Source organism: Microcebus murinus, chromosome 14, assembly GCF_040939455.1.
Source record: "Microcebus murinus isolate Inina chromosome 14, M.murinus_Inina_mat1.0, whole genome shotgun sequence".
In the NCBI taxonomy this organism is placed as follows: Eukaryota; Metazoa; Chordata; class Mammalia; order Primates; family Cheirogaleidae; genus Microcebus; species Microcebus murinus.
This window is the reverse complement of record NC_134117.1, coordinates 55,247,078-55,269,988: the sequence shown is the minus strand read 5'-3', so window position 1 is coordinate 55,269,988 and position 22,911 is coordinate 55,247,078. Positions and strand designations below refer to the sequence as shown.

Here is a 22,911-nt window from a genome sequence, read left to right as displayed (position 1 = left end):
GAGCTCCAGGACTGGAAGTTGCTCTGGGTGAGTCACTGAGTAGTGAGTGAATGTGAAGGCTGAGGATGTTACTGCGCAATACTGTAGACTTTAAGCACTGTATACTTACACTATACTAAATTATAAAAAAAAAAAAATTCTTTCATCAAATTAACCTTAGCTTACTTTTTTACTATCTAAACTTTGTAATTTTTGTCTTTTTTACTCTTTTGTAATAACACTTAACTTAAAACACACCTTATACAACTGTACAAAAATATTTTTCTTTATATCCTTGTTTTATAAGCATTTTCCTATTTTTTAATTTTTTTTAACTTTTAAACTTTTTTATTAAAAACTAAGATACAAACACACACATTAGCCTAGGCCTACAGGGAGTTAATATCATTGTCTTCCACCTCCACATTTTGTCTCACTGTTAGGTCTTCATGGGCAATAACCCACAGGGAGCTGTCATCTCCTATAATAGCAATGCCTCCTTCTGGAATACTTCCTAAAGGACCCGCCTGAGCCTGTTTTACAGTGACCTTTTTTTTTTTAATAAGTAGAAGTAGTATATTCTAAAATAATAATAAAAAGTATAGTAAACACATATTCCAGTAACATTTATTATTATCAAGTATTATATACTCTACATAATTATATGTACTGTACTTTTATATGACTGGCAGCACAGTAGGTTTGTTTACACCAGCATCACCATAAACAGTAATGAATTGTGTTGTAATTTTATGACAGCTATAATGTCAGTAGGTGATAGAAATTTTTGAGCTCCATTATAATCTTATGAGACTACCTCCACATATGTGGTCTAACTGACTGAAACATCATTATGCTGCATGTGACTACACAATTCAGTGGCATTAATTATATTCATGATGTGTGCAACCATTACCACTATCTAATTCCAGAACTTTTTCATCACCCCAAAGAGACACCCCATACCTGTTATCACTACCTGTTTTTGTAAATAAAATTGTAATAGTTTGTATATTCTTATTGCTGTATAGTATTCTACTGTATGAAAATATCACATGCTACTGTCGATGGACATTTGGGTAGTGTCCAGTTTATGTTTTCCAGCATATGGTGTTATTAAAAACATTCTTGCATATATCTTTTGGTAAACCTATTTACTGAGTATATAGTAGTGTACATGCCAACGTGCATCCATTTACGTATTGTTTACAGCTACTTTCAGGCTAGAAGGGCAGAGTTGAGTAGTTGCAACAGAGAATGGATGGCTGTCAAAGGCTAAAATATTTACTAGCTGGCTCTGTATAGACAAGATTTGCTGACTCCTGTTTTAAGATATTTCAGTCAATCCACTGAACCAGTTAAGAGATCCTCTAGCTTCATTTCATGATCAGTGTAGTTATAATATAATGAAATAACCTAAATTTATGAATGCACAGAAAAATAAAAGGATATTAATTCACAGACCAACACTGGTAAATTGAGAAAGGTGAAATAAAGTTTTCTCTGATATCTGAGTGGTTAAAACTGAGCCCTGAAGGAGTTCCTTTATTTATTACCAGGGTTTATTATGATAGATTAGATATGACTCTGGACTTTAATAATCATGTGTCCTCTTTCTCCAAAAACTTAACCTCACATAATATAAACCAACTCATTTTAAAGAGCATGTTAGTCCTATTCTCTAATATAAGCTTTAAAAGAGAACTTAATACACATACAATAGAGTGGCTTAAAAATAAAACAAACCCACAAAGACAGTATCAAGTGCGTCAAACATGAAGCAACTGGAAGTCTCTCACAGTACTGGAAACAGTGTTTAAGTAGGTACTACCTCTTTAGAAAGCTTTTGGGGACTATCCACTGAAGTTGGAATAGCATATCCTGTGACCTAGCAATCCCAGTCTTATATATGCAATACATATGTTCACCAAAGACATACCCAACAATGTTCATGACAGCATTACATTTTGGAAACTACCCAAGTGTCCATCAACAGTAGGGTGTGATATATTCATAAAATGGAATACTATGCAGCAACAAGAATAAACAAACTATTGTTACAAGCAACACATAACTGGATATAACAAACATAATGTTGAGTAAAAGAAGCCAGATGCATAAGGGTATATACTATATGAATCTATTGTTACAAAGGTTTCTTTTTAATGAAGCTGACATTGTAAACATAATTATACAGTTTTAGAATAGGCAAAATCTGTGATGTCAGAAATGAGGATGGTGTTACTCTTAGAGGGGTAGAGGTTAAGTAACTGGCTGAGAGAAAGCATTTGAAGGGCTTCTGGAGTGCTGGTAATGTTCTGTTTTTGATCTGGGTGCTGGTCATATAAGTATATTCAGTTTTTTAAAATTCCTCAAGCTTACTTGATGTAAACTTACTTTGTAATTTTCTATTTGTGTATTATACTTCAATAAAAAGTTTTAAAAATGTATTTGCTGGACTTCTGCTCCCAACCAAGATGGAGTAACAAGGACTCTATTTACCCTCTTGCTTACAATAAAACCATGAAACAATGGCTTTCAAGACACTGTACATTAGATAATGAAAGATAGTGAATTCTGAGATGATAAACAAATGAGACTAGCCCTGAAATTGCCTTGAAAGAGTTTCCAAGATATGGCACAAGGAGGGGAACTGAGGCAGAGCCTGGTAGACTCCCTGAATTGAGAGTCCAGAGAGACAAGGCAGCTAGGATTCCTAGAACAGAGTACCAGAGAGGAGAGAAATGCACAGAAAGAGAACCCAGGATATCTGCAGAGGGTGAGGTGTTCCTTGAATATTCAAAGAGTACTGATTCATGAGTAAGAAGAAACTACCTAAGAATAGGAAAAAGAACCAACTGAAAGAATTAGAGGGGAAAGTGCCTGCTGTTCATATGGGACCAGGAATAGTGCCTATTCCCACCAGCCAGAACAGAAAAACTCAGTGCATGGGGCATTAGGCAGAGTAAGATCTTGCCTCAGTAGGTGAGGAATAATTAGCTTTAGGCTGAGCATTGCTCCAGACCTAACAAATCATAAAAGTACAACCAGAAAGGCTCAAACTGTTTCCAAGTAACTTAACTGCATTTCAGAACAAAGCTCAAGAAGATATACAAGAATAAAAAGAAAATGAAAAAAAGAAATTCATCCCTTAAAGTAAAATTCACTATGTCTGAAACCTAATCAAAGATTACCAGGCAGGAAATTACAACCCATAATGAGGAAAATTTCAATAATTGAAACCAACCTAGAATTAACAGATATTCAAGTTATTACATATTTTCAAAAAATTAAATAGAGAAATGGAAGATATAAAAGTCACCAAAATCATATTTTAAGATGAAAATGACAATGTCTAAGAAGAAAATTACACTGGATGAGCTTAACAGATTTAATATTGCAGAAGATTAATGAACTTGAAGGCACAATTATCCAGAATGAAATACAGAGAAAAAAGAATACTGAAAAAAATTTTAAAGCATCAGTTATCTGAGGAATTAGTGATTAAATGGACTAATTTTGGGGGGTAACTGGAGTCCCAACAGATGATGGGAGACAGAAAATGTATCTGAAGAAATAATGACTGGAAACTTTCCAACCAATGAAAACAATAAACCCACAGATCCATGAAACTCAACAAACTTCAGACAGAAGAAACATGAAGAAAACTACATTAAGGCACATCATAATCAAATTGCTCAAAACCAGTGATAAAGAGAAAATCTTAGCAGCCAGAGAGAGAAAATTATATATATAAATACACACACACACACACACACACACACACACACACAGGAACAAAGAAAAGGATGACATCAGATTTCTTTTTAGGAACAAAGCAAACAAGAAGAAAATGGACATATTTAAAGTACTAGGAGACAAACTGTCAACATAGAATTCATAAAATTATCTTGCAAAAATGAATGTAAAATAAAGGAATTCTCATATCTACAAAATAAATAATTCATCACCAGCAGACCCATGTATAATACAAGAAATGTTAAAGGACATTCTTCAGGCTGAAAGAATTTCAAAAACTTTTTAATAAGATTCATATAACATAAAATTCACCATTTTAAAGTGTACAATTCAGTGGTTTTTGGTATATTCACATTGTGCAATCATCACCACTGTATAATGTCAGAAAATTTCCATCACTCCAAAAAGGAATGCTCTACCTCCCAATTTCCCTAGCTGGATTTCAGAATTGCTGTGAAACTCTTTTTTTTTTTTTTTTTAACTTTCCATCCTCCACCCTTTTAACTATAATGTCTATAACTTGAATCCTTCATCTGTCCCACTATTGTATGTTGGATGTGTTGTATGTTGGGGTCAGACAACTTGTCTCTTCAGTTTCACAAGCCTACAAATGGAGAAAAATTGTACTCATGAGCTGTACTGAACAGATTACAGTTAGGAACATAATCCACACCAGAACCCAATTTAGATGACAAGATTTTGGACTTCTGAGCTGATGCTATAATGGGATGAGACTCTAGGAAACCTTAGGAGGGAGGAGAATGTATTTTGCATGCAGGAGAACATGTGTGGCGGACAGACTCTAAGATGGTCCCTACATGATTCCCACCTCTTTGTGTTCATGCCTTTGTGTAATGCCCTCCCTTTGAGTGTGGACAGGACTGTGACTTGCTTTAGACCAATAGATAACAGTAAAGATGATGGGATATCCTCCCATGATCATGTTGTTATATAAGCTTCTGTCTTACTAGTCAACTAGCTCATAGTCTTTCTTGCGGGCTTTCAACAATAAAGCTGCCATGAATACTACAGCTACAAAGAACTGTATGCTTCCAAGCATACACAAAAGGAGAAGTGTATTTTTCCCTAGTTGAGAACCACATGAGAACCCAGCCCTGGCCAACACCTTTATGGCAGCCTTGTGAAACACTAAGCAGAACACTAGCTAAGCTGTTCCTGACTTCTGACTCACAAATGTCTGAGGTAATAAATGTGTATGGTTTGAAGCCACTGTTTGTGATAATTTGTTGAGCAGCATAGTTAAATATATATCTAACCATATAATCCAGCCATTCCACCACTAGGAATTTGCCCAAGAGAAAAAAATATATGCCCTCAAATTCTTATACACTAGTGTACATAATAGCTTTTCATATGATATCCCAAAGCTGAAAACAATCCAAATGCCAATCCATAGATAAATGGATAAACAAATTATGGTACAATGAAATACTTCTCAGCAATAAAAATGAATAAATTACTGATACACACAATGACATAGATGAATCTCAAAATCATTATGTTGAGTGAAAGCAGCCAGACAGAAAGCATATATATTATATGATTACATTCACATGAAACTGTACAAAATGCCAACTAAACTATAATGACAGAAAGCAGATCACTCTTTTTGGTCACTTTGGGGTAGGGGGCCAGGCAAAGGCAGGAGTGAGGGATTACAAAGGGCCAACTTTTGTAGGTGATGGATATGTTCACTATATTGACTATCGTAATGGTTTCGTGAGTGTATACGTATGTCAGAGCTTGTCAAATTGTACATTTTAAATGTGTTATTTATTGTATATCAATCTTTAATAAAGCAGTTTTAAAAATGTATATGCCACTTGTACATGTTTTTCCTCATAAATCATTATATTCAAAGAAAGCACAAGTTCTGACTAATCATCATAGACTAGACCTTATTCTTCATCCACTCATTCTCAAATATTTATTAAATACCTGTTAGTTTGTGTGGGAAATACAAACATGAATCAGACCCACTAATCTTATGATATAATAATATCTATTTGGTCTCTGCCCCTGGCTCCTGGCACACAGCTCTTAAAACCCTTGGAATATCCAAAGTGATAAGTATCTTTTTCTATACTAATGAGATAACTGGTGGTTGAGGGCTCCTGGATAGTCTCAGGATGGGGGAACGGGGGCAATTGCCAGGGGAACTAACCATGTTATTAGAAAGTTGGAACTTTCTCATCCCTACCCCTTGACCCTTGACCTCTGGAGAGAGGAGAGGAGCTGAAGGTTGAGTTGATCAGCAATGGCCAATGATTTAATCAAAATGAATCCTCCATAAAAACCCAAAAGGACTGGGTTCAGAGAGCCCGGATTTATAACTGGTTGGTCAAAAGCACAGGTCACAAAAAAAAAAAAAGTGGGGGCGGGGGGAAGAAGAAGATAAGAAGCAGCACCAGTCATAAGTTGGGGATTGCAACTGGCATTTGAAGTGGGGGAGTGGAGGCAGTCTTGTGGGACTGAGCCTTCAACCTGTGGGACCCAATGCTATCTCCAGGTAGATAGTGTTGGAATTGAATTGGAAGAATACTCAGCTAGTGTCTGCTAGAGAATCTGGTGTCAGAATTGTTTGTTGTGTGGGGATAAAACCCTACACATTGGTGTCATATATGTTGTGGTGTGTGAGAGTAGAAAAAAAAAAAACACTTGGGTTTTTCCTATGTCTCATATCCACCTTTTATACTAACGAAGCATATAATCTAATAGACTGGTTAGGGTTTGGAAATCATAAACAATTACTTTGTACATTGTCTTCACAAAGATCCTTACCAGAAGCAAAACCCTCCCAATGACTACGTGTCAACTGCTCCATACATCCCACAACTTTGCTCCAGACGAAGTCGAACACATATGCAAGGACATCCTCTTTCATGCAGTAAAATGGAACAATGGGAGGATACCCTAATTTCGGTTTCTCTGTGGCTGCTTCTGATTTCTCTCCATGAAATCCCTCTTCCCTGTAACAGAAGCAAGAGGAAAAGACTTCATGATTATTCTTTGCTAAGTCTCCACCATTGTCCTTTGTACTTCTTAGGAGTGCAATTGTTGTCCCTCCCCCACCCCCATCACGAGCCTCCTCCTTCCCAGCACATGCAGCACATGTGTGAAGCTGCTTTGTGAACTAAGGGAGTTCTCAACAGAGATTGCATTTCCCTTTTTACCCCCACCCCATCCCACTACTCTGCCAAAACATAAAATGAGCAAAAGAAATCTGAGAATTATTCTACAGTTTTTAGCTTTAAACAGATGAATGTTGTCAGTTGAGCAATCAGCTATGACAATTAAGCATACAGAAACAATCTTTTTGTCATAATTGGCTAAAATTAAGATTAATATTAATGTGACATATTTAACAATGTACATGGAAATGTGATTATGCTTCATAATTATTTGAGGCAATGATTCATTAGAGAAACATTCCACACAAACTGTTAAAATTGGTATACATTTACTAGGCCAAATAAGCATTTGGTAAAAGGCTGGAAAGGAAAAGGAAGGAAATTAAACAGCATGGAAGCAAGCTCCTCTCTGTCTGTAACCAAGAAACTCTCAGTTAGCTAAGTGCTTCTCTGGCAAGCAGCCAATAGTAATAGTCCTGGGGTTCTGTGGGGAAAAAAAATCTGACAGATAGATGTGTTCACATATAATAGATATATAAACTAAGACGAAGTAAATTCTGCAACTGGCTTGGGATAGGGAGAAATATCTCCAGGCCTCTATGGTGAAAGTTACTCCGGGGACAGCAGAGATCGTAAGAACTAAATAGGAAACTGTAGGCAGGAAAGAAGGGTGAAAAGACTCTCTGAAAAGCAAATACTGAGAAAATTTGTCACCACTAGACGAGCCCTGTAGGAAATGCTCAAAGATGTCTTAAACATGGAAACAAAAGGTCAATATTCACCATCATGAAAACAATTGAAAATGGAAAACTCAAAGGTCTAATAAAATAATCACATAAAGGAGGAAGAGAAAGGGATTAAATGGCAACATGACAGAAGTTCAACAAACCACAAAAACAGAAAGACAGGAAAAACAAAAAAATTATAAAACAACCAGAAATCAACTAACATGACAAGAACAAAGTTTCACATATCGATATTAACCCTGAATGTATATGGATTAAATCAGTGGTCCCCAACCTTTTTGGCACCAGGGGCCAGTTTCATTGAAGACAATTTTTCCATGACTAGAGGGGTGGAGGTGATGGTTTTGTGATGATTCAAGCACATTACATTTATTGTGCAGTCAAACCTCTCTGTTAATGATAATCTATATTTGCAGCCACTCCCCAGCACTAGCATCACCACCTGAGCTCCACCTCAGATCATCAGGCATTATGATGATTCTCATAAGGAGGGTGCCACCTAGATCCCTCGCATGCACAGTAGGGTTCGCACTCCTATGAGAGTGTAATGCTGCCACTGAACTGAAAGGAGGAAGAGCTTATGTGGTGATGCAAGCTATAAGGAGTGGCTGTAAATACAGATGAAGCTTCACTTGCTACCCTGCTGCTCATCTCCTATTGTGCCCCCCGCCCCCAGTTCCTAACAGGCTGGGGGGGGGGCGTTGGGGATCACAGGATTAAATGCTCCACTTAAAAGATACAGATTGGCAGAATGAATTTAAAAAAACATGATCCAACTATATCCTGCTTACAAGAAACTGACCTTATGCATAAAGACACATAAAAGACACACATAAAAGAAACATTGGACTTAAATTGGACTTTAAACCAAATAGACTTAACAGACATTTATAGAATTCCACCCAACAACTACAGAATATACATTCTTTTCATTAGCACATGGAACATTCTTTAAGAGAGGCCACAATTTAGGCCACAAAGTGAGTCTTAACAATTTTTTTAAAATTGAGATGGTATCAAGTATCTTCTCAGACCACAGTAGAATAAAGCTAGAAGCCAATACAAAGAGAAACTTCAAACACTACACAAATACATGGAAATTCAGAAGCATACTTCTGAATGGATCACTGGGTCAACAAAGACGTAAAGACAGAAATTAAAATTTTTCTTGAAATGAATGAATGAAAATGAAAACACAACATACCAAAACCTGTGGGATATGGAAAAAAACAGTACTGAGGGAAATTTATAGCATGAAATTCCTGCAACAAAAAAGTAACAATGATCACAAATTAACAATCTAACATTGTACCTCAAGGAACTAGAAAAACAACAACAAACCAAACCCTAAGTTAGCAGAAGAAAAGAAATAACAAAGATCAGAGCTAAATGAAATAGAGACAAAAAAAAAAAACAACAACAATATAAAGGATCAACAAAACCAAAAGTTGGTTGATTGAAAATATAAACAAAATTGATAAACTATTAGCTAGAATAAGAAAAGATCCAAATAAACACAATCAGAAGTGAAAAAAGAGATATTACAACTGATATCACAGAAATACAAAAGATTCATCAGAAACTATTATGCTATTATTAACAACTATATGCTCACAAACTAGAAAACTTAAAAGAAATGAATGAATTCCTGAAAACATACAACCTCCCAAGACTGAACCATTAATAAATAGAACTCCTGAATAGATCAATAACAAGTCGTGAGATTGAATCAGTAATAAAAAATCTCACAAAAAAAGCTCAAGAACAAACGGATTCATAGCCAAATCTTACCAGATGTAAAAAGAACTGGTGCCAATCCTACTGAAACTGATCAGTAGGTCAAGAAGGAGTGCATCCTCCCCAACTCATTCTACAAAGCCAGGAACACCCTGATACAAAAGCCAGAAAAGGATGTAACAAAAAAAGAAACCTATCAACCAATATCTCTAAAGAACATATATGTAAAAATCCTGAACAAAATACTAGCAAACCAAATCCAACAGCACCTCAAAAAGGACAATTCACCACAATCAGGTGGTTTCCATCCCAGAGATGCAAAGATGGTTCAACATACACAAGTCAATAAATGTTAGTCACTACATAAACAGAATTAAAAACAAAAGCCATATGATCATCTCAATAGATATAGAAAAAGCATTCAATAAAATCCAGCATCCGTTCATGATAAAAACCCTCAAAAAGCTTGGCATAAAAGGAACATACCGCAAAATAATAAAAGGCTATATATGACAAACCAACAGCCAACATCATACTGAATGGGGAAAAGTTGAAAGCATTGCCCCCCCAAATTGGAATGACACACGGATGTACACTTTTACCACTCCTATTCAACAAAGCACTGGAAGTCTTAGCCAGAGCAATCAGGCAAAAGAAAGAAAGAAAAGGCATCCAAATTGGAAAAGAGGAAGCCAAGTTATCTCTGTTTGCTGCTGATATGATCTTTTATCTAGAAAACCCTAATGACTCCTCCAAAACACTCCTAGATTTGATAAATAAATTCAGTAAAGTCTCAGGTTATAAAATCAATGTAAGAAAATCAATAGCATTTCTGTACACAGTGATCAAGCTGAGAACCAAATCAAGAACACAATCCCATTTACAATACCTGCAAAAAAAAAAAAAAAAAAAAATTACCTAGGAATAAATGAACCAAGAAAGTGAAAGATCTCTACAAAGAAAACTACAAATCACTGATGAAGGAAATCATAGACGATACAAACAAATGGAAATACATCCCATGCTTATGGATTGGAAGAATCAATATTGTTAAAATGTCCATACTGTACTAGCTCAGGCAACAGAGCAATACCCTATCACAAAAAAAAAAGTGGGCAAATGACATGAACAGGCATTTTTCAAAACAAGATATACAAACGGCCAAAAAACATACGAAAAAATGCTCAACATCACTAATCATCATAGAAATGCAAATTAAAACCACAATGAAATATCATCTTATTCCACTGAAATTCCATTCCAATGAAATATCTTATTCCATTAAGAATTGTGGATTCTTCATAATCCACAATTATTGGAATCTATTGTGGAATCTTAATAATTCTTTAAGAATACTTAATTCCAGTAAGTATTGTTAAAAAGACAAAAAACAATAGATGTTGTCATGGATGTGGTGAAAGGGAACATTTATACACTGTTGGTGGGAATGTAAATTAGCATAATGTCTATGGAAATCAGTATGGAGATTTCTCAAAGAACTAAACATAGATCTACCATTTTTCGTTCCCACAATCCTACCACTGGTATCTATCTAGAGGAAAATAAGTCATTATATCAAAAAGATACCTGGGCTGGGCATGGTGGCTCACACCTGTAATCCTAGCACTTTGGGAGGCTGAGGCAGGAGGATCACTAGAGGCCAGGAGTTTGAGACCAGCCTGAGCAATATAGCAAGACCCCGTCTCTACAAAAAATAAAAATAAAAAATTAGCCGGGTGTGGTAGTGCACTACAGCTACTTGGAAGGCTGAGGTAGGAGGATTGCTTGAGCCCAGGAGTTTGAAGTTGCAGTGAGCTATGGTAACACCACTGCACTCTAACCTAGGCAACAGAGTAAGACCCTATTTAAATAAAAATAAAAATAAACACACCTGTACCTGTATGTTTATTGTAGCACAATTCACAATCACAAAGATATGGAATCAACCTAAATGCCCATCAATCGGTAAGTGGATTAAGAAAATGTGGTATGTATTAAATATATACCATAGAGTACTACTCAGTCATAGGAAAGAATGAAATAATGCCTTTTGCAGCAACTTGGATGGAACTGGAGGCTATCATCCTAAGTGAAGTAACTCAGGAACAAAAAAATAAATGCCGCACGTTCTCACTTCTAAGTGGAAGCTAAACTATACTATACAAAGGCAAACAGAGTGGTATAATGGACATTGGTGACTCACAAGGGGGGAGGTAGAAGAGGGTAAAGGATGAAAAATTACCTATGGCAGTACCTGAGCAAAGTACAATGTACACTACTCAGATGATGGGTACACCAAAAGCCCAGACTTCACCACTATGCAATATATTCATATAATGGAATTCAACTTGTACCCCCTAAATCTATTAGAATAAAAAATAAATCAATTAAATAAAATCTAAAAAAGAAGGTTGCAAAGAGGCTTATACAGGAAAGCTACAGACTCTCTTCTCTGCCTTCCCAAGGAAAACTTGGCCTGGCATTAGGTGGAGGAATAAGCTGATTAATATTAATTGTATTTAAATTTATGTTTCTTTTTAGAAGAAATACATTCATGTGATGAAAAAAATTCAAATTGTACAGGATGTCTACTAAAAAAGAAGTCTCCTACATCTCTGTCCCCCAATTCCCGTCACCAGAAGCATATGTTCTACATTGTTCTAGAGAAATAGTTGTGTTATATACTGTATTGCACTTTGTTCTTTATTTAACAATGCATGTTGGCCTTGATTCCTATCAATACATATCAATCTGCCTCTTAAAAAAATAGCTGCTGAGTATTCTATTTGATATACCATATGCCTAACTAGTCCCTTATTGATCAACTAATATTTTGCTCTTATAGTGAATACTGTAATTAATATCCTTGTTCTTTGGCTTCATAGGGATAAATGTCTGTAGGATAAATTCTTATAAATAGACTTCTTGAGTTAATGGGCATATACATTTCAATTTGAAAGATATTGCCCAATTTTCTCTAAAGAGGTCATATGGTCCAATAGTAAAAGAATATGCCTGTTTACCTACTTAAAGAATTATCAAACTTCTGGATGGGCAGGGCGGCTCACGCCTGTAATCCTAGCACTCTGGGAAGCTGAGGCAAGAGGATCCCTTGAGCTCAGGATTTCAAGACTAGCCTGAGCAAGAGCGAAACCCCATTTCTGCTAAAAAATAAAATAATAAAAAAATAAGCTGGGCATAGTGGTGCATGCCTGTAGTCCCAGCTACTTGGGAGGCTGAGGCAAGAGGATCACTTGAGCCTAGGAGTTTGAGGTTGCTGTGAACTATGATGACGCCACTGTATTCTACCCGGGGCAACACAGCAAGACTTTCTCAGAAAAAAAAAAGGAATTACCAAAATATTTATCTTTTGTTCTCTACCAATCTGACAAAGTATCATGTTATAATTTTAATTTGCATCTTTAATTACAAATGAGGTTGAATTTTATTTCTTATGTTTAAAATCCTTTTTCTGTTTATGTGAACTGTTCATGTCCTCAAAGAACTAAATGTAGATGTACATTTGATCCCTAGTCTTTTTTTCCTTATTGATGTACATATTAAGGAAAGCAATTTTTTGTCTATGAATAAACTGCAAATATTTTTGCCTAGTTTTCATTTGCTTTTTGACTTTATGAGTTTTTCCATATAGAAATTTCATCTTATGTAGTTAAGAATTTTTTATATGACTTGTAGGTTTTGTCTTATGGTTTAAAAGGCCTTCTCTATTCCCAAATTATTATTTTTTACAAAAGTCTTCCATTTTTCTTTTCTTCTAAACTTGTATGATTTCATTTGTCCCATTTAAATTTTTTATACATGTGAAATTTTTTTTTTAACTTTTTTTGAGATAGGGTCTCTCTCCGTTGCCCAGTCTGGAATGCAGTGGTGCGATCATAGCTCACTGTAGCCTGTTTGAACTACTGGGCTAAAGCAATCCTCCTGTCTCACCTCCCCAGTAGCTGGGACTACAGACATGCACCACCACAACCAACTAAGTTTTCAAAAATTTTTTGTAGGGACACTATTGACCAGGCTGGTTTTGAACTCCTGGCCTCAAGCAATCCTCCCACATTGGCCTCCCAAAGTGCTGGGATTATAGGTGTGAGCCACCACATGGTGGCCTGAAGTTTATTTTTATGAAAAGAATAAGTTAGGAAGCTTATTTTTTTTCCAAATTTCTTTTCATTTGCACCACAATCATTTGCTGAAATTATTGTATACTCTAATTTACTATAGGTGTTTTATTTCTCAACCTTCAGTCTTTTCAATTAGGAAAATTCTAAAGGTCCAATTACTCTGTCATTTTACAAGATATCTTGGTGATATCTCTAAAGGGAAGGGCTGCCTTCCTTCCTCCCTTTCTTTCTTTCTCATTCTCTCTCTCCCTCCAATCCCCTTCTCTGTCTCTCTCTTTCTTTCTTAGAGATGGTGTCTTACTCTGTTGCCCAGACTAGAGTACAATGGCGTGATCACAGCTCACTGTAGCCTTGAACTCCTGCGCTCAAGTGATCCTCATGCCTCAGCCTCCTGAGTTGCTGGGACTATAGGTGTGAGCCACCAAACCTTTCTAAAAATCTTCCCTGTATTACCTGAAAATTCATTTGGACTGACTGTCAGAAAAAGGGAAAGAAATGCCCTGGGGATACCTATCAGCCATTTATATCACATTTTAAATTAGTTAAATCAGCTTTATTTTTTATAAACTTAAACCAAGGGAGAAGATGTTTGATTTCAGGAAGAAAAGAAGATAGAAACATTTTGACATAGGCCAGGAGAAGTGAAGGGGAACGGAGCAGTCTATGGAAAACCAAAAGAATCTACTTACCATTCTAGCTCAGTAGTGTTATGTATGGAAACCTGGCTTGTGTTTAGCTGGCACTAGCGCTGTGTGCACTTTGAACATGGCTCAGCAAGAAATGTAATGAGAAGACCGGATGCAGTGGCTCACGCCTGTAATCCTAGCACTTTTGGAGGCTGAGACGGGAGGATGGTTTGAGCTCAGGAGTTCAAGACCAACCTGAGTAAGAGCGAGACCCCGTCTCTACTAAAAATAGAAAGAAATTAGCTGGACAACTAAAATTATATAGAAAAAATTAGCCGGGCATGGTGGCGCATGCCTGTAGTCCCAGCTACTTGGTAGGCTGAGGCAGGAGGATTGGTTGAGTCCAGCAGTTTGAGGTTGCTGTGAACTAGGCTGATGCCATAGCACTCTAGCCCAGGCAAGAGAGTGAGACTCTGTCTCAAAAAAAAAAAAAAAGAAAGAAAGAAAGAAAGAAATATAACAGGAAAAAGAGAAGCCCAGAATCATGTGACACAATACTAACTAGACCTAACTACAGCCTCATGGCCTAAAATGAAATTCTTGTTTTCAGATATGCTGCTATGATCATCAATTCTGGAACTTTTAATGGCTTAGAAGAGTATGCTTTATTTTAGACAAATCATTTAATCACTCTGATTCTCACCTATCCTATAAAGAAGGTAAGTTATACCTATGTCATAGGACTATTGTTACAATATAATAAGAATCGATATAATTAAGCATTATTAATTATAATAATAATTATTATTATTCTTGTGCCAAGAATACGGTTTTAAATAAACTGTACATCTTTTTCAAATGGGATTTATGTCAACAAAGTTCACACCTTTTCAAATGCTATTTTAAAAGGTTCAGAGTTTCCAATCGTGGTAATTTGCAAAAGGATAAAATCAAACTATGTGGAAAAAAATTAACTTATTTGAAAATCTCTAATCTCAGAAAGAGGCAAATGATGTGTGAAACAATCAAATACACAAGAAAGTCTGGTATGTGGGAGCAATAACTAAGAATATGAACTCTGGATACCTGAAAAGGAAATACCTGAAAATAAAAAACAGAAACTAGCATAGATCTAATTATGGCAGCATAGTTTGCAAAAAACAGATATTAGTACATAAAATAGTAAAAAGCTTAAAAGACATAGTACTCACATATCTGTGTGATCAAATGCTAGGTATTCCTCAATTATTCCTTCCGAAATTATACAGCCTTCCTCTTCTCTTTCCATAGAACACAAGCTGGGGGATTTGGCAATGGAAAATGCTTTATGAGCATAAGATGAAAAGTGTAACTTCTTTCCTCTTATACCAAATCTGGGACAGGAAAAAAGAAGCAAACATTAATTATGTACAATATAAACCGTTTTCATGGCAACAGTCACATGAGTTTTGGCTCAGATCCCCCTTGCCCTGGCAATACCTTCCTGGACTATTCTAAGCCTTTAATAACCTATCATTCCTCAGAACAGGAAGATTAAATTCTGGCCATAGACCTATTCTACCTAGGTGCACTATGCACTATCTGATACTCCTTGTTATTGTTTCAGATGGAAACAGCTATAGGTATAAAATAAGCTTTTAAAAATCTGAGAATATTCACATTCATAATTACATCTTTAAGGTACCTCAGGAGATTATATGCTTATTTCAGTAACTCCATCATTGCTCAAAATGCATGCTTCTTAAAGGCAGGAATCTTATCTTATTAATATTTAATTTCTTCCTACCCAGCATTCAATAAATATGTAATGACTCATTCATTTCAGCAGGTTTACTTTGAAGAAAGGCAATCAAATCTGAGCAATATAATATTTTAAAATGGCTCTCAGTTTAACCAAATATTAAATATAACCAATTTATGCTTTATATTAATCTTTATACTTTTTGTGCCTTAATTATTTTTTTAATGAAGAAAAAAGAATAAACCCATGGTACTTTTCAACAAAGCCAGTGGGAAAATCTTATTCAAAGGCATTTGGGAAATATGAACTAAAAGCCTTAAATATACCTTTTGATTCAATGGTTTCATTTGTAGAAATTTCCTTTAAGGATATGACCTATAAGATTTAGCTATAAGAATGATCATCACAGAATTGTTTATTATTGCCAAAAATAAAAACTAGCCAAACTGTTTCAAAATAGAGAATTTGGGTATGGGTTGCTTAAATAATGGTAATTCATGCAAGATAATACTAAGAGGTCATTAAGTTAATGTTGGAGAAAATGGAAGATGTCCACAATAAAATGTTAAGTATAAAAAGATTACAATATGTGTAATTTCACAAAAACCGTATAATAAGTAGCAGAGAATGCTAGATGCCCCTCAATATCCATTGTTCCCTTCTTTCCTAGTAAAATCATTCCAATTTAACTCAGGAAAACAATACACCCACCTCAAAGACTACATTTCCTGGCTACATTACAGCCAGATAAAATCAACGAGACATGAGCAGAATTAATGCATGAGATTCTGGGAAGGCCATTTAAAGGGAACTGGCTTGGTTGCAAGGAGTACCTTTTTGCCCTTCTGCCTTTCCTTCTTTCTGCTACCTATAAAGTGAATGTCATATTTGGAGCTCTATCAGCCACCTTAGACCATGAAAAAAACTTCAGAGAGAACATGGGCTAGCATGGTAGAGCAGAAAGATGAAAAGAGTCTCGGTCCCCAAAAATACCATGCTACCACTTTAGATTGTTTTCCTCCACACTTCTTTTACATAAAAAGAAACAAACTCTATTTAAGCCATTAAACAAAGTGTAGGGGGTCACAGGATGTGGTTGGAAAACTATGGTGAGGCCAGACTATGAAGTATTCTGTGTATTAACTTGGCTAATTTACAGCAATGGAAAGTTTTAAAGAAGAGGAGTGGTGAGATCCTTGCTTTGGGTAGTGAAGAGGATAATGTGATTAGGAGACTTCTGCAAAAGATGGACCAATAGGCCGGGAGCGGTGGCTCACGCCTGTAATCCTAGCACTCTGGGAGGCCGAGGCGGGCGGATTGCTCAAGGTCAGGAGTTCAAAACCAGCCTAAGCGAGACCCCGTCTCTACCATAAAAATAGAAAGAAATTAATTGGCCAACTAATATATATAATATAAAAATCAGCCGGGCATGGTGGCTTGTGCCTGTAGTCCCAGCTACTCGGGAGGCTGAGGCAGGAGGATCACTTGAGCCCAGGAGTTTGAGGTTGCTGTGAGCTAAGCTGATGCCACGGCACTCACTCTAGCCTAGGCAAGAAAGCGAGACTCTGTCTCAAAAAAAAAAAAAAAAAAAAAAAAAAGATGGACCAATAGCTGGCAAGCAGAGAGGAGCCTGGATCATGGCACAAGAGGCATCGAAATGGAGAGATGGCAAGAGATGAGAGAATCAGTTTGGAGATCCAACACATCTAAACCATCTAGTATTGATACTTATGAAAGTCTTTAAATCTGAGACTTAAGGTTCTTTTAAGTCTCTGTTCTGAAATTCTAAGACAGTGGTTCCAAAATTCCAGTCAACAGATTTATGCCAATCTATGATAAAATTTTTACTGACCTACATCAAAATTAGCAAAATAAGGACAATCCCCAGTAATATTGCCAAATATCCTTTCTTGAAAAAGATTCTCCTTATTTTGATATTATGAACTTCATGCTTTTTGTGTTAATATTTCTTTTCTTTTATAAAATAGTGGTGATAGTAGGGCTTCTTAAAACATAAAATGATAAAATTCAAAGCTGTCAAACACTGCATACTCAGCATTCTATGTTACTATGCTACTGTATTATTCCATTTATATTAATAACCAATCATAGTTTTAATCAGTGATAACTAATGGAATTCTTTGCTTTGAAAAAATAAATAGGCTTTTCTAACTGCTAATAAAATAAATTTGATGGGAGGCTGAGGTAGGAGGATTGCTTGAGCCCAGGAATTTGAGGTTGCAGTAAGCTGTGATCATGCCACAGTACTCTAGTCAGAGTGACACAGTGAGACTGTCTCAAACTAAAAGACAAAAAAAAAAAATTTTTTTGAGCCAGAAGAGAAGGAAGAATGTTCCCATTTCCCCCAAAAAACAAGGTAGTAATTCTAACCATAAACCTATCTTTGCGAATGTTATTTCTAACAAAGGAATCTTTTAAATTATGGGACTTTGGAGATTACTATGTCTGAAAATAACCTTTAACTTCTAAAATGCCTCTAAGTCTTTTACTTAATAAAATAAGAAGCCAGGTGCAGTGGCACACACTGTAGGCCCAACTACACAGGAGACTGAGGCAGGAGGATGATCACTTGAGCCAGCCAGGAGGTTGACGTGGAGGCCAACCTGGGCAACATAGCAAGATCTTATCCTCTTAAAAAAAAAAAAAAACAGAAAGTAAAAAGGAATAATAACAGTGGTCTTATCTAATAATGTGTTGCCCTGGTAGTAATATTTAAATTAGGCTGGGTGCAGTGGCTCACGCCTGTAGTGCTAGCACTCTGGGAGGCCGAGACGGGTGGATTGCTTGAGGTCAGGAGTTGGAAACCAGCCTGAGCAAGAGCAAGACCCCGTCTCTACTATAAATAGAAAGAAATTAATTGGCCAACTAATATAGAGAGAAAAAATTAGCCGGGCATGGTGGCTCATGCCTGTAATCCCTTGGGAAGCTGAAGCAGGAGGACTGCTTGAGCCCAGGAGTTTGAGGTTGCTGTGAGCTAGGCTAATGCCACGGCACTCACTCTAGCTTGGGCAACAAAGTGAGACTCTTGTCTCTCAAAAAAAAAAAAATATTTAGGCCGGGCGCGGTGGCTCACGCCTGTAATCCTAGCACTCTGGGAGGCCGAGGCGGGTGGATTGCTCAAGGTCAGGAGTTCAAAACCAGCCTGAGCCTGAGCGAGACCCCGTCTCTACCATAAAAATAGAAAGAAATTAATTGGCCAACTAATATATATATATATATAAAAATCAGCCGGGCATGGTGGCTTGTGCCTGTAGTCCCAGCTACTTGGGAGGCTGAGGCAGGAGGATGGCTTGAGCCCAGGAGTTTGAGGTTGCTGTGAGCTAGGCTGACGCCACGGCACTCACTCTAGCCTAGGCAAGAAAGCTAGACTCTGTCTCAAAAAAAAAAAAAAAAAAAAAAAAAAAAAATTTAAATTGAGCTCTGTTTTCTTGTGAGAGAAAAAAATCATTGGCACTTTATTCTTCTTCCACATGCAGAGAGGATAAAATGACTTTGCTAGGTTTCTTATTTATATGATGAGTTTAATTTGGAACCAGCCCCTCCAGGTGTAGGCCTTAGGAGGTGTAGGCCTCCAGGCGTCCTCAAACTACAGCCCGTGGGCCACATGCGGGTGTTTTTGCCTGTTTGTTTTTTGACTTCAAAATAAGATATGTGCAGTGTGCATAAGAATTTGTTCATAGTTTTTTTTAAACTATAGTCTAGCCCTCCAATGGTCTGAGGGACAGTGAACTGGCCCCCTATTTAAAAAGTTTGAGGACCCCTGCCTTAGGGGGTAGACTTCTGTATCTTTAATGGAGGTGATCACTCACTGCAAGGCCCTCCAGGGTGGCTGGGAGGAACAAGTGGCCAAGAGCTCTCCTTCCTGCCTAGCATCTGGAAAATATATACTCTCGTTGGGGTGACAGAGTGAGACTGTCTCAAAATAAAAGAAAAAAGAAAAAAATTTGGAGCCAGAAGAGAAGGAAAAATGTTCCCATTTCCCCTAAAGCTGCAACAAAATACAAGATAGTAATTCTAACCATCTTCTATGGTGTGTGTATGTGTGTGTTGTTTTTTCATAGAGACAGCATCTTGCTATGTTGCCCAGGCTGGTCTCAAACTCCTTGGTTCAAGTGATCCTCCTGCCTTAGCCTTCCAAAATGATAGGATTACAGGCATAAGCCACTGTACTCAGCCCATCTTCTGTTGTTTTAAGTTCCTAGAATTTCATTTTGACCTAGACACTAATATTTGTTTTGATTGAGAACTCTGTTTTGCAACCATAATTTCAATTTATACATTAATTCATTTTGTGTATCATGTAAATATGGTATGCTTTTATTTAGTAAAAAAGAAAAGAAAAAAGAAAGTTGAATGCTAACCATGTTCCAGGCACTGTGCTAGGTATTAGAGATACAAAGGGGAAGATACTATATTATTGTGTTGATTATTGTACCTCCTTCCTCTGGCCTAAGAACTCCCCAAGAACTGAACCAAATACCTAGTTTAGTACGTTTGAGATCTGAAGGAAAGCCAGTGTTGGAAGAATTAATGAATGAGAGAAAGAGTGACACATAATAGAGAAGTAGGCAGGGGCCAGCTGAAGATATAATTTTAGATTTTTATCTTAAATTCAATGGGAAGCTACTGAAAGGTTTTAAGTGAGACACAAAAAGGATCAACACTGAGTTTTTCTTTTGTTTTTTTTTTTTTTTGAGACATGGTCTTGCTCTGTCACCCCAGCTAGAGTGCAGTGGCATCATCGTAGCTCACTGCAGCCTCAAACTCCTAGACTCAAGCAATCTTCCTGCCTCAGCCACCCAAGTGGCTGGGACTACAGGAGCACGCCACCATGCTCAGCTAATTTTTCTATTTTTTTTATAGAGATGGCAACTCGCTCTTGCTCAGACTAGTCTTGAATTCCTGGCCTCAAGCAGTCCTCCTGCCTCAGCCTCCCAAAGTGATAGTATTATAGGCATAAGCCACTGTGCCCAGCCTGAATTATTTCTTAAATTTGATTTAATGTGGAGAATTGAGATGAGGCCTTTAGGAGGTGATTGGATCATGGGGGCTCTGCCCTCATGAATGGAGAAATCCATTTATTGATGAATGGGTTATCATGGGAGAGAAAGTGGTAGCTTTATAAGAGGAAAGAGACCTGAGTTAACACATTAGTTCCAAAACAATAAATGTTAGCGTGGGTGCAGAGAGACAGGAACACTTATACACTATTCATGGGACTGCAAACTAGTACAAACTCTGTGGAAAGTAGTATGGTGATACCTCAAAGAGCTAAAAGTAGAACTACCATTTGATCCAGCAATCTCATTACTCGGCATCTACCCAAAGGAAAAAAAGACATATATAAAAAGGACATCTGCACTAGAATGTTTATAGCAGCACAATTTACAATTGCAAATTGTGAAACAAATTGGGAAACAACCCAAGTGCCCATCAATACATAAGTGGATTAATAAAATATGTATACCATGAAGTTCTACTCAGCCATAAAAAACAGTGGTGATCTAGCACCTCTTGTATTATCCTGGATGGAGCTGGAACCCATTCTACTAAGTGAAGTATCACAAGAATGGAAAAACAAGCACCACATGTACTCACCATCAAATTGGTATTAACTGATCAACACTTATGTGCACATATAGTAGTAATATTTTTTGGGTGTCCCGCAGGTGGGAGGGGGGGAGGAGGGGAGAGGGGATGGTTATATTCACACCTAATGGATATGGTGTGCACTATTTGGGGGATGGATACGCTTGAGGCCCTGATTCGGGTGGGGCAAAGGCAATATATGTCACCTTAACATTTGTACCCCCGTAATATGCTGAAATAAAAAGTTAAAATTTTTTTTAAAAAGCACATTAGCACTCTCAGCCCTTCGCCGTGTGATTTGCTGTGCCACCTCGGAGTCTGTAAAGAGTCCCCACCAGCAAGATGGTTCTCACCAGACACTGCCCCTCAACTTCAGATTTCTCAGCCTACAGAACTGTAAGAAATAAATTCCTTTTCCTTATAAATTATCCAGTTTCAGGTATTATAAGCAACAGAAAACAGACTAATACACTTGTGGAAATGTCTTACTTTTTTGAACAAAAAAATTATATAAAATTTTTTCAATATACACAAAGACTATGGCTAATCTTACAGAATTTTCTGTGCTTTACTAAATACCAATTAAGTTAGAAGTATTTTAATCCCTTAATAAAACTGATAGGATATAATTCACATATTAGGATACTGAAATACATAATAGAATACTTACATAGTAGAATCTCTTTCTTGAGACAGGGTTGCTTCATATGAAGCTGAAACAGAAGGGGATCTAGGATACAATCCATAATCTTCACTTGGAGCAATTATCTGCCTACCTAGAATCCTTCAAAATAATAAAACAGAGACAAAATTAAGCATCTTCATCTGGCAAACATATAAAATCTAGATATTTCTGGACCAGATTTTATGGCTTTATATGGAAGTTCATACACACTTAGTCGCATACAGATTAACAATGATTCTTGAACTACTGCCAATATGATCAAGGGGAAAATTCATGAGGAGATTTGCAAGACCTTCAATATAAAAAACAACTTTACTGAAGGGGAGGAAGCCCAGGTACACAAAGAGAATCAGTGATGTGAAGAGAGTGAAATGTTGTGCCTGACACTATAAGGTTGTTTCAAATACTAGTTGCAATGCTGTTTATAAGTGTTAATATTAGGCCGGGCATGGTGGCCCACGCCTGTAATTCTAGCACTCTGGGAGGCCGAGACGGGAGGATGGTTTGAGCTCAGGAGTTCAAGACCATCCTGAGCAAGAGCAAGACACCCTCTTTACTAAAAAAAATAGAAAGAAATTAGCTGGACAACTAAAAAATATTTATGTAAAAAACTTAGCCGGGTATGGTGGCACATGCCTGTAGTCCCAGCTACTTGGGAGGCTGAGGCAGTAGGATCACTTGAGCCCAAAAGTTTGAGGTTGCTGTGAGCTAGGCTGACGCCACGGCACTCTAGCCCA

General features: G+C 36.9%; 1 protein-coding gene across 5 annotated transcripts in view; it reads right to left on the bottom strand.

Annotated features, from left to right (window-relative positions):
- The window catches only part of FAM149B1 (family with sequence similarity 149 member B1), a 54,029-nt gene that overhangs the window by 16,407 nt on the left and 14,711 nt on the right, over nucleotides 1-22,911 (bottom strand). For all 5 annotated transcript variants that reach the window (XM_020280428.2, XM_076010092.1, XM_076010089.1 and 2 more), the window contains 3 exons: nucleotides 22,160-22,273; nucleotides 15,350-15,511; nucleotides 6,541-6,728 (listed from right to left, as the gene is read on the bottom strand). In XM_020280428.2, coding sequence (XP_020136017.1) covers nucleotides 6,541-6,728; nucleotides 15,350-15,511; nucleotides 22,160-22,273 — 464 coding nt within the window. The remainder of the gene's footprint in view (nucleotides 1-6,540; nucleotides 6,729-15,349; nucleotides 15,512-22,159; nucleotides 22,274-22,911) is intronic.